An 18367-nucleotide genomic window follows, 5' to 3' on the forward strand; every position below is an offset into this window, starting at 1 on the left:
TGTAATTTTTTGAAAGAACTTAACCCTCACAATTATTAACTGTGCATAAAACCTAAATAGCAGATATAACATATTGTATAGGTCTGACTACCCATTTGGAATAGCTGTTATTTACTTGTATGATATTGGGGAAAGAAAAGAGTAAAGAAATACAAGCCTCCCTCAAGCCCCTCTTCCCTAAAACACATTCCATCCAGTCTTCAGAACCAGCTGGAATATCCTTCTCTGCACCCAACCCTCCCTCCCCCCAACGCACACCACCACCCCCACACACACTCTCAATGCAGCGGGAAAGTCGGTGGGTAATTGGGTCCAGATTGGAGATGTTTAAATATTCATGAGGTTGGCAGGGGACTGGGAGGGGGCGATGGTCTAGAATGGGGGTGGGGGCTGAGGGAAGTGATTAGTCATTGAAAGCTAGTGAATAATTCTGAGAAAGAGACGGAGAGACAGCGAAAAAGACAGAGTAGGTGGGGGGTTCAGAAAGAGGGGAAGTAAGGAAGTGGGGGGTAGAGGAAGAGGGAGAGAGAGAGAGAAAAAGAGAGAGAGAGAGAGAGAGAGAGAGAGAGAGAGAGAGAGAGAGAGAGAGAGAGAGAGAGAAGAGAGAGCATGTGCGATGAGCAATAGCTGTGGACCTTACAGTTGCTGCTAACTGCCCTGGTGTGTGTGAGGGAGAGAGAGAGAGAGAGAGAGAGGGAGGGAGGGAGAGAGCGCGCTAGCGCGAGAGAGCGAGTGAGCTAGCGAGCAGAAAAGAGGTGGAGAGGGGGGGAATAAGAAAGAGAGGAGGAAAGGAGAGAAGGCAGGAAGAAGGCAAGGGACGATACAACCATGCTGTGCTGTATGAGAAGAACCAAACAGGTAGAGCTAAGATTTTTACTTCTTGCTGATGTGAAATTACCGGAGTACAGTATTTCCCTGTAAAGACAGAAAAAGAAAAAAATGTTTTAACTGCTTCTGCTCTGGCCATGGTGCTCGCGTTTCCTTAGCATATGGGAACTGAGGGTTGCGTCCCAGCTTTTATTCTATTCTCTCTCTCGTGCTCTGGTTTTGCAATGCTCTTCTTAATTAGGATGAGGTTAGGAAAAAAATACGCCTGTTTGGCTGAAATAAGAAATATTTTTTGGGAGGGGGCTCTTAGTAAATGCCCAGCATTGCAGGTCTCCGGTTTTGCGGGTGTGCATGTAGAAAGGGGTGTGGGGGAAAAGATGTGGGCGCTACCTACAAGGTAGGGAGGCAACCCTTTATATTATTTGCAAAAAGCAGGATTGAAGGAATAATATTCAGTAATGAGTATTGCTTGTTCTGTCCTACAATTTTGTCACATGTGCTGCGGAGGAAGCCTTATTTCCTACATGCCTGCGCCTCAAATGGGCGCAGGTGTCAATGGAAGAACATGTGAAGGTTTTATTTATTTATTTATTTTTCAATGAATGAATGAAACTGATTTGGGATTTTCTTTTCTTTTTTTTTCAAAAAGAAAATCTCAAGACAACTGGGGCTGGGGGAGAAATTGGCGGTGTGGAAAGGGAAAACCCCCGTAGCCGATTGTGCACCAGCTGGTCGGGGGAGAGGGTGGACCACGCCCCTAGGAGCTTGGAGCTCCGGGAAAGACGAGCCGAGTATTACCTGTTGGAAATCAGGTCTTTTCTCCCCTTCCCTTGCATCTTTCCTGGGATTGTCAGTGACTAGAGATGGGCTAACATTCTGGATAATAAGCATGGTGACTCATTTTCACCAGGGAGAGGGACACATGCAAGATTAGTGACAATCTCAGCCCCCTTCCTTCCTCCCTCCCCCACTGCCCAGGTTTTCCTTCCATGTCAAATTGCTCACTTATTTCTTGAAAGACATTTTAGAAACTTGATTGGGGTGAGAGTGGCGGTGAACGACGAGTGTGGTATTCCGCAGGAACCCACAGTGCTGTGGCATTCGCCAAAGGAAGCTTTCAAACATTGGTTGGAACACGTTTGGAGATTTTGGCGAAGGTTAAGGAGAAAAAATGGGTGTGGGATATGTGTGAGTGTGTGTTTGTGCGGGTGTGTATGTGCGTGCCCCTGGGAGGGCAGGCAGTCTTGGTCAAAGCAGCCCTTTGCAGATTGATTGCCTTAGGGATGGGGTGCAAGAGATAGGAATTGGGCATTATTCCTGTGCAGGTATTGGATATTGGGCAATTCGTAACACACTCGCTGAATCCGACGGGGGTGATGGGGGAGTGGAGAAGAAACAGCCTGCCAGCTTTGCACATTTAGCCAGCGCCCTGAAAGGAGGGGTGGGGAGTGAGGATGCAGGAGAAGGAAGAGGAAGGGGAAGAGAGACTGAAACAGAATGTCATAGCAGTGGGTGGAGAGGGTGGAAAGGAATAGATGGAATAAACAAATAAACAAGTAACTAGCTAACCAGCAGGCACTTGAAATTTTGTGTGTGGTTTTTGCAGGGGTGTTTGGGGAAGAGCATGAGAGTCTTACATGCAGTACTTCCCTAAACTGACTGCTCTATGGTTCTAGAGATTGATGCTTCCATTGGCTCTCATTTTTCAAACCAAGACACTTCCTCTCCTTGCCTTCCTTCATTCTAATACATAAATGCAATAGATACAGGTGGCTGGGTTAAGCACACTGTCAAGGAAATGTCCTGAGGTTGCCCCACTGGTGAGCTGGGGACATAAAATTTAGGAAGGCGGAGCCTTAAGGAAACCAGCACTATTCACTAAAAAAGCTTTAATTTTGAAAAAAAAATGCCGGTTTATAACTTTTTGCCACTCTGTATACACATGCAAGTATAAACACACACCTTTCCTTCGACAAAGGAAACCAGGCATAATTTTTAGAAAGAGAATTGAGCTAAAGGAATTCCCTTCCCCAAAAGGGGACAGCTGCCCTCACCAGGGTTCTATCTCAGTGACAGTCCCAAGTGTTCACTGGGATGTGCAAAGTGATGAAGCTGAAATTGTGTATTTAGAGAGTTGTAGAAATTGGCATGTAAATGTGTATAACATCTGCACACTTCATATATAGTATGTGCTCTTCCGTATGGCTTCCACATGCCTGCCTGTGTTTTAGCATAATTTATATTCAAGAGAGAGAATGCAAGGTATAGAAATTGTCCTATTTTGCCCATGCATTTTATGAATGTGTGCTTCTCTGTGAAATGGTCAGGTTCCCTATTTACCACTGTTATGTATCAGTCATATAAGTAGTCAGTGTTTAGGGTAGTATTAAATCAGACTGAAGGAAATGGTGTGTTCAGGGCGTGGGCTCCACACTACAGTGACTGGCATTTATATAGCGTGAGTACTTAAGTCTCACACAGGTTTCCTGTTTGTGGGTGAAATGATCCTATATCATTCATGGTAGAATCCGACTGTGTTTATCTTTCTTCTGGCATCTAGTCATCATCCTAGTACTTAACAGGGAATAAACAAGGGCAAAAACCTGCAAAGGTCTAAACTCTGCCACACCCATGAAATCCAGCAGAAATGTGGGAGGGGGCTGGAGAGATTGCACTTCCTTCCTCTTCCACTTGAGCAGCATAAAGAAGCAATCTTGGATTTCTGAGTTGTAATATGTTGCCCATGGGTGAGAAGAAAGCATAAATGAGCTTTATTGGTCATTAATTACCTACCACTATAGATTATTACAGCAGGAAGAAGAGAATGGGAGTGGGGTGGAGATGAGAAGATGATAAAGGAGTGGGCAAAGGAGGAATAAAATAAAAGAATTCCTGAGATTTTGTTAGCTTATGATTTTCAAATATCTTGGGGCTAACTTTAAATAGCTTAATTACCATGCGTATTGCAGATGATGAAAAACTTGCAAGATAGGATCTGCGTCCAGGAAAGCAAGAAAACTGTGAGGTATTTCCTTTGTTTAAAAATAAGGACTTTACTTTGTAATTGAAGTGTAAAGAACAGCAATGCCAGCAAATAGCCTCTCTACCCCCCACTTTCAAGGCCGCGAGCATCTGCCTTTTTCCTCATACAACAAATAATCCTTATCTTAGAGAGTGTGGTCTGTGGTTTAGAATTCCAGCCTGGCCTCTCCCTTGCAGTGTATGGGAAAGGTGTGGAAGGGAGCCGCCTTGCTGCCTGGTGCAGACCCTTCCTTCTAGTGATAGATTGGATTCCACCTAAATCTTGCTGAGCCACACCCAGTTTAACCAGGGACTAAGTGAATCAATTAAAAAGAGGCATTCTACTTAATATAATTGAAACTGCTCATTTCTTAAAATGCTGATTTCTACCACACATTTTCAAATTTAAACAGAAGAAATCATTTAAAGGGCTTTTTTTTTTTTCCCTCTGTCAAATTTTCTGGACTTGCAGAGAACCTTAGAAAATGCATGGTGAGTCTAGAAATGTGTTCCTATCTGGTGACCGAAATTCCTTCTACCTCATACACAATGAGCTCTGCTCTCTCGTCCTGTAATCTGTAACTCTGGCCCCTCCCTCCACACCCATGCTGAGGAAACTGGGATAAGATCGCGTAGGGTTAATTTTTTCTCTTGCTGAGCTGGCAAAACGATAGAAACCTCCTTTCATGGTTTATGCTAAAGAGCAGTGCTCCTATTCAGGGAGAGGGAGAGTGGCAAGTGGTCTCCTCTGCCTCCCTCCTACTGAAATTGTCAGTATTATGCCCGGGCCTGATAATTCCATATACCACAGTTTTACCTGGTCCCATAAGGAAGGCGGGTTTCCTTTCAGGCAAGAGTAGCGCGTATATATTAACCAAATGTTCTCCTTTTTCATATTGATAAAGTAAGACAACTTTAAAATCATCCTCTAATATTAAAGGAACATTTCGAAGGATGCACATACCCAGGTCATCTCAAGAGAAGATACAGCGTTCACTTCCCTATTAGTTATCATAACGGCATTCAGGCAACCAAGCAACAGTGTCTGTTGTCAAAGGAGTGATTGTGGGCAGGGATTCTCCCTTCTGAATTTCGGAAGTGTGGTCAGATTGCCATTGAAATCTTTGTAACATTCTCTGAGGTGTTGGGAAGAGCACTGTGCTGAGAGCCCTTAGTTTATGCCACTTACTGATTCTGTGATCTTGAATGAATGACATAATCTTGGACTTCGGTTTCCTCCTATAGATGGAGACTAAAAAACAAAAATGAAATAAAAATAAGCAAAAACCCCGCTCTGCTTGCCTTAAAGGGTTTTTGTAGGGATTATACTAAACAAAATTAATGTGAAAACAAAGATCAAGGCAAATGTACAAACATTTTTCTGGCCAAATTTTGCAATGTGAAGCTTGGCTTAGAATGGCCAGTTTTTCAGGACTGTTCAGTCCCTTCTACATGGCATTTTTCTGGTAGCAAGTAGTTCCTTCTGGTCACAGATGATTCCTCTGCTTGTGCTCTTCCTTCTCCTAGTTTTTTCCTGCAGAATTTCATTCCATCATGTCCTACTCTCTCTTGAGGTTTCCTCTTCTGCTGTATTAACTCCTTTCCCCATAGCCTGTGAATATGCTCTTGTCTCTCTTATCTTAAAGGACCCTCTCCTGATTCTCCCGTCCCCATCTCTGTAGTCCTCTGCCTCACCCTTTTAGAACAAAGTCCCTAAAGGCACTCTTCACACTCACTTTCTCCTCTTCATCGCTTCCCATTCGCCATTCCATTTATGTTAATAAGGCTTGTGTTCCCATAATTCCATTGAAATATATTGCAAAAGACCCCACATCCACTGATTGTTCCTCAGTTTGTGACTTATTTGATATCTCTTTGGCATTTTGTGTTATCTACTTTTCTTCCTGAAACTCTCTCCTCATTTGACCCCCATGATAGCTCTTCTCCTACTCCCTCTCAGATATGTCCATCTCAGTCTTCTTTGCTGGCTCCTTTCACCCTCTTCTCCCCCAAATATGAATTTATCTCCTGGTTCATGATCTTGATCCATTTCTCTTCTTACTTTACACACCAGTTCTAGGTGATCCCATTCCTGTCTGGAGTTTTAACCAACTGCAGGATTTCTAAATCTGTATACTGGACATCTCTCCTGAGCTCCTGACCCATAGGTGTCTCTGTTTAAGTATTTAAGAGATACCCACATTTACTGGGTACAAAATCATACTCAGTGCCTTGTGTTTTGTGCCACTCAGTCTTCTTCCAAATTCCCTCCCTATACATCAACACTGTCTATCCAGCTTTCGAGGGACCTGGGAGTAATCCTAAACATAATCCTTTTTTCAATCCCTACATCCAGTTACTAAATCCTTGGATTCTAGTTAAAAAGATTTTGAATCCATCCTCTGCTTTTCAACACCACCACAAATAACCGGGTTCGGACTTTCACTACCTCTCATCTGGACAAAGGCAATCGCTTCTTACATGGACTCCCTACCTCCATCTTGCTCTCCTTCAATGCTCCTTGCACAGAACACTGCCTTTGTCTTTACCTAACACAAATTTGGTCATGTGAGTTTCCTCCTTAAAATCCTCTAATGGTTCCCTGTGAACTGTAAGCTAAAATACAAATTGCTCAGCATAGATGACATGATTTAGTCTTGTTTACTTTTCCAGTGCCATCTTTAAACACCTTCTTTCACCTTACGATACCACATCAATTTTGTAGGTCTTGGTGCCTACCGCATACGGTACTCTCTCCCCACATTATATTCCATCTCAGCCTGGAAAAATTTCTCATTTGCCCTCTAAGAGTTAGATCTTTGAAGCCATTCTTGACCTCCCTAAGTTTTCTTCTATCTACCTTTTTTGTGACTGCTATATTTTGTAATATCACTATTATATCACTTGTTGCACTGTATAGCATTTGTTTTTGTTTTTGTTTTTTCTTTCACCTATTGGTGTCCATACTGTGAGCTGCTTAAAGGAAAGGATAGGATAATTATTTTTCTATCTCCCGTGCCTACTACAATACTTGCCAAATATAGTAACTCGTTTTAACTGTAGATAATCTGTTTACTAAATGAACATGGAACCAGGTTTACCGACTTTCCAGAAGTTGTAGCATGTCTAAATGGATGGAACCACTAGTATTTTTTTCTTTAATTTATTGGCATCAAATTTTGACACAGAGCTGATCATCATTGATTCTTATTATTGACCTAAGATGATAACCATCCCTTTTTAATGAAAGCAGGCACAAAATGAGCCCATTATTATTGTGTTTCTCCAAACTACCATATCTGGTATTATCTGGAAACCTCCCTTTGATGTCCACCTCCCCCACCCACCAACAGATAGCCCCACTCTCTGAGGTTAGCAAAGTCCCTGGAAAGATGCATAGTTACAATAGTGTCGGGTCTTTTGGTGCCCTTTCTTTTGGCCCCAAAGGCTTATGCTTGTTGCTTTGGTCCACAACTTTTCCAGATAAACCTCGACTCAATCTGTTGCGACTCTTGGTTGGTTTAGTTCATTGATCACACAAAGTTCGAAATATGCCGGTCTGTGCTCAGGGGGCCTGTGTTCAAGAATTAATTTTATTTCCAGTTGGGTTTCTTTCCTTTTTGCTGAAGTAGCCACATAATAATATTCCTCAAAGAAAAGTCTTGCACGAAGGTAAAGGGAGGTTGAATGGTAAGTAGTCCTTTAAATGTCAATTAAATGAAGGAAAATCAGATCAATTATCTTTCTTAGGTTTGAAAGATAAAATTATACTGAAGGGATTTGGCTTCTGAAGTAGGCTTATTGTGACCAATATGGGGCACATTGCAGCCACAGCTTTCCATGAAAATACTCCCTGCCAGACTCCAGATAGTATGTTTTCTCTGACTGAATTGGCGTGGCCTTGATAAGAGCAGTAAGACAAAATGATCTATAGGTGAAACTTGTCTTCAGCTGCTAAAGTTGAGTAGTGCTTCCCAGGCTCCACACTCTTTTTCTATATCTGGCTCATTGCTCTCAATCTGTTTGAGTTTTTCTAGTTTTTCTCCTCCTCCCAGATCCAAGTGGAGATTTCCTGATTAAGTAATATTACCTCATACTAGTATTTAGTGGGTGAGGCTACGGAAAAAAAACTTTCAGAAAGAGGGTGTCTCGTCCAACTTGCCAAATGGATGTTTTAGACAAAACAGGCATTTTAAGCTATGTCTAGCACATATTAACTTCTCAATCAATAAACATTTATCGAGGTAATAAAAGTAGGAAGGGAAGGATCATCATGATGGGCCATTAGGGGAGATGTTTGGGACAGAAGACCATTCTCATGTACCTTTTCAAAGCTGGCTGTACACACACATTTAATGATTGGTCCTCCTCACAGGTGGTGTGGTCAGTTACAATCCCCTCTCCTGGCCGCTTAGATCAGAGTGGCACATTTGCAGTGAGTTTTCATTGTAGTATGGGAGTCTGACCATCCAGGTTCCCTATCCTTAATGATTTACAGATCTTATTTTCTTAGATGTTGTTTGTTTAATGTCCTGTTTCATGTCTTTGTAGTGGAATAACCCTTTCCCCTGGGTTCTAGACCTGGCTCTGCCAATTGCTTGTCATGTGACCTTGGGTAAGTAACTCAATTGTCCTGACACTCAGTTTATTCATCTGTGTAGTGGACACATAAAAAGAACACTCCAATTCCTCACTTGTATTTTCTATTAGGTTGGTTTGAGGCTCAAATGAAGTTATAAAAATAAAAGTGTTTTTCAAACAATGTGGTTTTCAAGTGTAGGATATCATTAATTCAGGAATTCCACATATTGAAACCTAAAGTATCCATGGTTCTATGCAAAGAAGTACCCTTGTTCTCTGTATACAATATAGATATAGGTCTCCCGTTCTCATCTCTTCTCTCCTATTCTCTACAGAGTAAAAATTAACCATGCAAATGAATGGGAGTATAGTATATCTTTGTTACAACACCCCAGGGATCAGTTCAAATACATTAGAAAAATGCACTATATTTCTCTTTATCTTTTTATGTGTTGGTCTTTTCTTCCCGTTTACATTTCTCGTCTCCACCCACTAAGTTGACTGCTTCTCCTTTATCCCCATCCCCCCCCCACCTCACTTCCAAACTGGGCTCTCAGCTTTAATGTTACCAGGCATGCTGTGCTCACATCCATCACAGGAGGGCCGTCAGGCAGAAGAGGAGAGAGGGACTGTAGGACTGATTGGAAGACTGAAAATGGGGTGAAGCCTGATTGGGGAAAGTTCAAAGATTATCACCTGAGCACCATTTTTATAGAACTTTAGGGTTCCTCAGTGCATCAAAAATTAACCTTGATCAGAAGTGATATGCAATCCTGAGCCTTTTCCAACTCAATTCTAAATGCCATGAATAATTTTCTAAGCTTTCAGGATCTCTACCAAGCACATTTCAGTTCTCCTGTATCCCTAGTTGACTGGGATAAGTTACCAATGTAATAAAACTAAATTTATCAAATTCTCATATGTGCAATGGGATTTAGCAAACTAAAGACTCTTATTTCTTAATATATGGATAATATTTGAAAATAGTTTCAAGTATAACAGTTGGATCAAGTTTATCTAAAACAATTCTGTTTTTCCTAGAAGCCAAAAGTCTAAAATAGAACAAATAATATTATGCGTATTTTGAAAAATACTTTTTAAACCTAGAGGAACCAGAGTAGTAGATTTGGGAACCTCAATAACAGGAATTGATAGACTTTCTTTCTGGAGCCCTGCATTTAAAAGACTCAATAAGTAATAACCCTAGCTTCTTTGTCTCTCCATTCAAAATTCTAAATGAGAGAGAGAGAGAGACAGAGACAGAGACAGAGAATGAATTAGAGAAAGAATGAAAATTAATGAATCTGATTGGTCTTTCTTGGGTCAACTAGTTACCAATGGACCAATCATCTCTCAATCTTTGTCTACAGGAAGGGCCAGGTCACATGGTTTAGACACAGTTCTGAAAGGCCACACCTATGAGAGAGTAATTTTGTGCAAAAGAGTCTCCTGCATGTATACCTGTAGCACGGTAGCTGCCCAGATCAGGAAGGACTTACCTCAAATGTGGTAGACCACTAAATTTTCCCTGTGGTTGTTTTCATTTTGGTCTGTATTACATATTATTGTTGATAGGTAATCATCACTAATGATTCTAAAAAGAAGTAGTGACCACACAGATAACTGATCTCATGAGCTTTTATACCTAAAAAAAGAATGGTTAGGGCAAATCTCTACACTTGGAGTTGACAGGCACAGGTTTTTCACCGTCATTCAGAAGCTGAACTCTGGCAGGTACCGCTTGTCTAAGAGGAATACCATATGTTCCTGCTAATTTGTCATGGTGTGGTTTTGCTCTCTTTTCTTTTTTTAGTTTGTGGAATCTGTTTCTGTGAAAGTATTGGTCAATAATGGGTATAAAACATCTCCCTTGGATCTATATCAGAGAAATTCTACTCCTTGATATTAGTCATCTCATTCTGAATGTCCTTGAATTAATTCCAGCAATAATCATCATATTTATCTATTTTTAGCAAATTGGCACTTTCTGAAATATTGAGCTGTTGTCTCCATATGCACCAGTTTGCTCTAGATGCAGAATTTTGGCAATTAGCCTTACATCCATTATGTGTAATCCCAGTACTAATAACTATTCAAAAATGTTATTTTTAAATGGAAATTTGAAAGACCCTCATATCTTCCCATTAATGAGTATATGAAGGAGCTAGATGAAGCAAAGAGAAAATAAATGAAATTATCTCCAAATGTTAAGCAAACTCAAGAATTGGCTGCTTTTCTAAGTGGCTTCAGAACTTCTTAGTCAGCACGATTAGCCTAGAAACTAGCCTAGATTAGGAGCTGCTAGAATGTAAATTCTCTCCCCACTCCTATAAGCTTTGGTTCAAAAACTAATTTATCTGCTTGGAATATATGCTGAGAAGTAAAATTAATTGCCAAATTAGATCCTTAACAGTATTCCAAAGGATGCATTCCACAGTTGTACTCAAACTCCAGGAGAGGCAATTGTCTCCATTATTTAAAAAAATGAAAGGAAAAACATCAAGGCAGGATTTTTTTTTGAAGAAAAATTCTGTTTCCAAATAATTAACTTGCAGTTAGATTTCTACAAAAAGTTGTTTTGAGGGCAGCCTACTTTTGTTATCCAGACTCTTACAGAATTCTAATGGGGGAAGGGAAAAGGCATTGAGTATATTTAGGGTGGACATGCATTTCAAAATCCTTTCTCTTTAAATCAATGGAAAAAAATAGTATTTCATTTAGAAATAGTATTTCTAATGTAGAATCAATAGTGTTTCATTAATTTAGAATTAAGCCATAACCCTTGAGTGAAAACTGTATGAGAACATTAATGACCACAGATGGTTCAGACCTCACTTCTGAACGTCATCTGGAAGACACAATAAGCCCAAGAACAAGAGTGTTCAGGAAAGAATTCAAGAAGTTTGGGTACCAGTATACTAAAGTATACTTAAGCATACTTAGGAACAAAATCAATTTTATCCTCACTTACATGGGAAGAAACTATTGATTCTTGGCTAAAAAAAGGAATGCCAATTTTGTCCTCACAGGTATTGTCTTATTTTATGCTAGATTATATTTCAGTGAGTAAGAGTTTTCCTGCAGGCCTCTGTAATTCTCCTATATTATCATTCTAGTATCACTGGACACTGATTGGCTTGTGTACAAACTGAAGTTTATTTTATTAAGTATATCTTATCAAGATTGTTACTTTTACTGAACTTGGGTATATTGTAAAATCCATCTCTAAAGAACCAAACTATAAGAGCCATAGGAAAACCAATAGAAAAATTAACTTTCCCATAATTCAAGATCTACAGTTATTAAAATTGTTATTTTTCCTTTTATTCTTTGTTGTCTCCTCAGAAAGTGTCTTGTTAGTTTCTCCCTAGATTAGAACTCTGACTCCCCTACTTTTGACAATATCTTTTTCAGACCAGCACATTCCCAGTTATCCAGCTCATTACATGGAATAACTGGTTACTCTTCCTTCCTTCATGAAAGCCACACATGCTATCTTATCAGTTGCCAAATTCTATTTGCAATGTCTTTCATATCTGTCCTTGCCTTATTCTGCCAGCCTTTCTCAACCAGCATTCTAAGAGAATCAAGACCTAAAGTCCTAAGGCACGAAAGCCCAGAATTAACATCTAGCATCTAGACAGGACAGGTACTACTTACACACAACCGGTGTGAGAATGGAGAAAACAGTTACTCGGATCTTTTTGTTGGTGGTGTTCTGTTGCTCAGATGAAAAACCACAGGTGAAAAAGGCTGGGTAGTCACCAAAATTCCCTGCTTTTGGCATCACCTTTGCATACTGCTTACTGGTTAATCTTGCATTTTACTTTCTTGTTTTCCTCAAAATTTCAATGACTTTTCTTTGTTTACAGGGCTAATTGTATTTATTTATGATTGTTTTTCTCTGAATCTGATACCAGTCTTGTATTCTTGCCTTACCTCCTACTGGCTCTGCCATTGACGAGGCTTGTGAATTTAAACAAATTTAATCTCTTTGGATTGTCATCTGTATATAAGCAAAAGTATTGAATTAAGTTGCCTCTAAGGCTTTCCAGCTTATAAAATAGCATGTTCTATAGCAAAGCTCCTCTTCCACGTTGGCATTCTGTCCCAGTCAGACTTAGTATGAATTTAAGTGTTAGTTTCCATGTACATTTTTTTATTGTCATTTCCACTGCTTCCCTTTCTGCCTAGCTCAATCTCATCCAACCCCCGAGGCCTGAATCAAGAGTTATTTCATTTGTGAAGGCTTTCCCCAACTACCACATTTCTCTGTGCCATCTTCCCCTCTTAGTTCTTCAGTAGTACCTATTACCTGTCCCGTTTCTTTGGCATTCATTAAATCTTACCTGATTACCTGATTATCCATTTGTATCTGTAGGTACCTAATTTTCCCCAACTAGTTTGCAAAACCTCTGAAGGTAAGATATCCAGTTCAGTGCCTGGCTCAAAAGACACATGCTGATTGATATTATGGAATATCTACTTTGTGATAGTTCTGTATTAGACTCTGTCGAGGTGTATAAGACAAAGACAAAGCTCTGTAAACTCTCAGAAAGAGAAGTAGAATTATGACATTTCTGGGTCACTCAAAACCATGAATCATGATTTCTTTCTTGAATCTCTTTACTTTCTTGGCATCCATAACACCCATTTCTGCTGATTCTTTTCTCCTGCATCTTTGGTTGCATATGATTTTTTGGTGGTGTTGTTTGTTTTGTTTTTTTATTCTTGGCTCCTCTTTCTCTGCCAGTCTCTGGAAAGCTGGTGTTACCCAGGTGGGCTTTTGTATTTATTCTTGCATGTTCTTACTCAACAGAAGCTCCATGGATAATGTAATCCATGCCCCTAACTCACATGGACCAGTGGGTCTCAAATTCTCCAGGCTTTCTAATTTCTGCGTTCTAGAGCCTTACATCTAATTGTCTACTTCCCTCAGGAGCCCCAACCTCAACAGATCCTAAAAATAAGTCATCATCTCTTATTCCCAAATCTCTTCCCCTTTCTTGTCCCGTCACCTAAATGGAAATGCCACCCTCATTCATTCCCCCAATCTTCCTTTTGTCATTAGATGCTGCTACTTTTTCTAATTTCGATAAGTAAAAAACAAACAAAAAATCCTTTCATTCCTCCTTTTCCCTCACTCTCTACCTCAAAATTATGTCTTGGTCTATTCACTTTTCTCCATCCCCACTGTGTCAACTCTAACCCAGTCGTCTTTCATGAAGATTAATGCAAGAGCCTTCTCTTCTAATTTTCCTTCTTTTACCCTCTATCCCTTAAATCATTCTCCTCTCGGTAGCCAGAGTGGCATTTTTAAAAATGTCAGTTAGATCATGTGTCTTCCCCACTTAAAAACCTTAAATAGCTTCTCATTCCACTTAGAACCAAAACCAAACTCATTATTACCAAGGCCTACAAAATCCTACATGATTCAGGCCTTGCCTCCTTGTCTGACTTCTTATACCTACCCTTCTTGATCACCAAGTCTGCTGACTTCCTTTAAGTTTGTAAAACACACAACACACATTCCTTTTTCAAAACTTTTGCATGTGTTGCTCCCTCTACACAGAATGCTCTTTCTCTGGCTTTTTGAGATGCCTTCTGTGACAAATCTGAGTGGTATCCAAATAGCTTTCTAACACATTGTCCCATTTCTTTCATTTTCTTTTCATTTTCATTTTCTTGATCTGACTTTAAATATATATATACGTATATATATGTGTGTATATATGTATATATACACACATATATATACGTATATATGTGTGTGTGTGTATATATATATATATATATATATATGCCAAAAAAATGTATACAAGTGGACACTTTGGTCAGCATTGCTCAAGCAATAGCTCGCCGTAATCAGAAGTGTCTGGATGCTGATGGTAACCACTTTGAGCACCTCTTATGATTGCAGAAGTCAAACGTGACTTGTATTCATCTTTTGTTATCAGTATATATTATTACAATTTTAATACAGTTTTTCTTTCTTAAAATGTGTATACTTTTTTTGGCACCCTCTGTATATATATTGTTAATTTTTTGGTCCCCGCCTATCTCTGAAAACTTCAAAGTCCACACCTCTTCACATCACATGCTCCATTGAAATTGAATATTTTCATGGAATAACCCATATTGTTTCCCCTTTTCTCCCTTCCAAACTCTGTTCCTTTTGCCTGAAATATCTTTTCTCGTCTTTTCTAAATAACACATTTCCAATTTATTTCCAGAATGTGGCTGGAGTTGTTTTCTTTTTGGGGGAGACTCCCTGACCTTCCAGGCAGGTGTGAATAGTCTCTCCTGTGTGCCATCATTGTGTCTAGTATGTACCTCTACTGCAACATTCAACAGACTGTATAAGTATACATTTACATGTCTGTCTCTTTCGTTATAGTAGGAGCTCCTTTAAGGAAGAAATAATGTTTCATTTATTGCCTACGTATAGTTCTAGTTCAATGCCTTGCACATAATAGGCTCCCATTAAATAAGAGCTGAGTAAATGGAGTCTACACAAATGAACAAACATCCATGTCCAATGAATAGTATGTAATGGCAAAATTTGGTTAGGTCTAAAGCAAAGGTTTCTCGATTCCCCCGATCAGTCATGGAACCTGCCCATTCTGGTTCAGTTTATAATTGGGCACCTAATAGATAGCTCACACAGAGCTAAGACCATACAGGCTTGGATTTCACCCAAGTGGTACCAGCTGGTTGCTTCAGCAAATAACAAGAAGCATTTTGTAGAAATATATGTTAACACAGACAAAAACATGGTCATACTTAGCATGATTAACTTTTTCTGATCTAGGCTAAGGATGAGTAGCAGCTTAAAATATATAGGTACAGTCGTTTTCTTAACCATTACTCTGCCTTCTAAGCCTGGTGCTAAACATTCAGCCCTTTCCTAACATCTAAAACGGGTGTCTCCTGGTGCTGATCCCACAGGAATCCTGGTGAGGCTTCAGGGCCTTCCTGTTTGTTAATGATGTGGCATCACTTGTAGTTATGTATAAACGCATTGTCTCCCCTCTCACTCTCTTTCATTTTGAGTTAGAAAAATTATACAGTATGATGTTTAGCTGTTCTTGTTGTTTTTCCTGGTCCCTCTCTATGTGCTATGAAAGCATCCATCTGTCTGATGTTGTTGTACCTACTTCCAAATTTATAAACAAAAGGAAAGATACTAGTAGATTTCCCTACAGGGAAATGAAGAAACAAATGGCCAGGTAATCATTTACTTATCAACGTCTGACTTATGTTTCTTACACACAAAAGTGATTCCTTCTGGGGAGTGTAACTGAGAAGAAATGCCCCCTCCCCCACCTTGGAATTCTGAAGAGGGAGGAATATTCTTCCATGTACTCTGTTTCCTTTTTAAGAATATGTTTGAGGATCAAGAAGGAGAAGAGTGGCTCGTGGTTATTAGGTAGGTAGGTCCCTTTGAACTAAAGCTAAATAACAGAGATTAAATATACTTTTTTGGTTTGGATGGGAAACTTTAACACTTCTTTAGATTTTTTGCTTCAGGAAATGATATTCTAAGTTTCAAACAACTAACTTGTAAAAGCAAACTTGGAAACACATCTCATTTTTAGGTTTGGGTAATGTTTACTCCAAAATCAAACTTGAAAAGGACCTAAAGAATATAATTTTCCTGTTTAAGGAATGGAAAAGCAAAAGGAAGGCAAGATAATGCAGACTACAGTTGACAAAAAAAAAAAAATGAGTCACTTTCCTCAGTTGTACATTTTTTATTTCAGTAATTATGTGGGAGGTGGCAAAGATGCATGAAAATATATGAGGGAAGCAAATATTCAACATTGGAGAGCTTTGGTGGGATATAGTGGAACTTTAAAAGACTCAGCAGACATGGGTAGAACCCTTGGAGCCATTTCTAGAAGATAATTCATTTTCTATTCCACTGATCTAGCTATACATTCCTTTGTTTCCATAGGCTGTTTTCTCAAATGAGCCCTTCAGAGAGTGGAGAACCATTTTCACATCAACGCTCTGAACTTATTCTCAATCGATGTGAAGAGACACTGCAGTGTCAGGCCACTGTAAATTTTAAGTTGCCAAAAATCTTATCACACTCCAGGAATAGCCAACAAATCTGCATTGTTCTGATTAAACTAAATTTCAGCCAAATTCTCTGGAACTAAGAGATTCCTTTGGATCCAGAGATTTCTTTGGATTCCAGTAGAAGGTCAACAGGTCAGGGCTGTGTTGGTACAAGAAGATGAGAGCATAGACCAATCAGACTACGGAGTAACAAAATCTTCTAGACATATAAGCTTATTCTCTAGACATATAAGCTTTTATTACGTCCTAACCTTAAGTGATGCTATTATCACCACCTGAAATGCTTTCATTCTTCCATTCTGCCAAACCATGTTGTGCCTCCAAAAATTGTGTTGAAAAAATAACCTACTTCATAAAACCATTCCAGACATAATCTTTATTCTACATCTGGATCCATGCTGCTGTTACAATAGTAACCTGCCTAGTAACTCCTCCTCCCCCATGTTGTTCATGTATGTGTGTATGTTGTGTGTTTTATATGTTTTATACTTACACGTGTTATCTTTTGCTATTTCCCTAGACAACACAGTTTAAGTTTCATTCCTGAGTTCTCCTCTCTTTAGATTTCACGAGGGACTATACAATGCTTGCACATACTGAGTCTACAGTTTAAGCTATGAACTAACTTTTTATTTAATCTCCCAGGGAAAAGTCGTCATCTCTTTCACTGCATGTTCAGCGGTGATAATCATCACTGATTAGTAGACTTAAAGGGATCTTAGAGATTATCTAGGTGTTTTTGTTGTTGTTGTTTTCCTTCTTTTTAGCCACAGAAACTTTTCTCCTAGATATTTCTCAAAACCCAAATGCACAAAACAGATAAAATTGGCCATTTTGGGTAACGAAGAATTTCGTAGCCCAGAGTTCTGTCTCATGTGCCCCATCATCTGTCCCCTGAAGCCCCTCAGACAAAGCTTAGGGAGCAGAGTTTTGGAAACACTGAGCTACATTCAGTCCTTCCTGGTGCAGATGTTGGGAAGTTCTGTGCTTAAGATTATTCCCCTCAGAAAGAGTTGAACTGGAATTCCTTCCTGTATCAGTACTACTTCTTTCAGTGGGGTGAAAGAGGTTTGTGTTCTTAATTTCTGGATGTATGTATCCCTAAATATTCCAAATCTGTGAAGTCAGCATTTATGTGGTTCGTCAGTGGACAGGGTTCTTTTGCAAATGAAGACTAGAAGTTATTTTTCTGTTTTCTACCTTTCGACTCCTCTTATTTTCCAATTAGTCTTTTTCATAATTTTGGGAGACAGTATTCTAGAATGTGCTGTTAGATAATTTCATTAACCAGTTGTATTTTCCTAATTGCTTAAAGATGCTTCCCATTATAGGAATGCATTAGTGTTTTGTTTCGTTTTCACATAGATGTGACTATCCAACCTGCCTTGGAGGCCTGAAGGATCCCTTTTGTGAATAAGAGAACATTTGTAGGTGTTAAGACTTAAATACCACAATCTGAAAACCCAAAGGATTTTTAAGAATTCAATGTGTTAATACATGTACACTACTTAGAACTGTGCCTGGCATAGAGTAAGCACTTGATGTTAGCTATCGCTTGTGATTGTTGATGCTGTTGATGATAGTGATGTTGTGTGTATGTTAAATGAATCATATGTCTAAGTATCTTTTGGTAGGAATTCTACAAGGAGTACTTTCTGGACTTTGGTGTGTGTGTGTGTGTGTGTGTGTGTGTGTGTGTGTGTGTCTGAGGTTTAATAATATTCAAAGCTCCTTCGGGCTAATATATATTCGTTCTTGAAGTCTGGAACTGGAATATAACTAGCCTATCTTATAGATATGGTCAATAAAATAGGAATAGAAATTTCAGCCTACCTCACACTTAGAAGCTAGA

The 18367-nt window shown here is 39.4% G+C and overlaps 1 protein-coding gene across 1 annotated transcript in view; it reads left to right on the forward strand.

The window, feature by feature from the left end:
• Nucleotides 1-643: 643 nt before the first annotated feature.
• GAP43 (growth associated protein 43) overlaps nucleotides 644-18367 on the forward strand; it is a 94859-nt gene continuing 77135 nt past the window's right edge. The window contains exon 1 of the mRNA XM_033121522.1: nucleotides 644-858. Coding sequence (XP_032977413.1) covers nucleotides 829-858 — 30 coding nt within the window. The 5' untranslated portion in view covers nucleotides 644-828. The remainder of the gene's footprint in view (nucleotides 859-18367) is intronic.

This window comes from Rhinolophus ferrumequinum, chromosome 2 (genome assembly GCF_004115265.2).
Source record: "Rhinolophus ferrumequinum isolate MPI-CBG mRhiFer1 chromosome 2, mRhiFer1_v1.p, whole genome shotgun sequence".
In the NCBI taxonomy this organism is placed as follows: Eukaryota; Metazoa; Chordata; class Mammalia; order Chiroptera; family Rhinolophidae; genus Rhinolophus; species Rhinolophus ferrumequinum.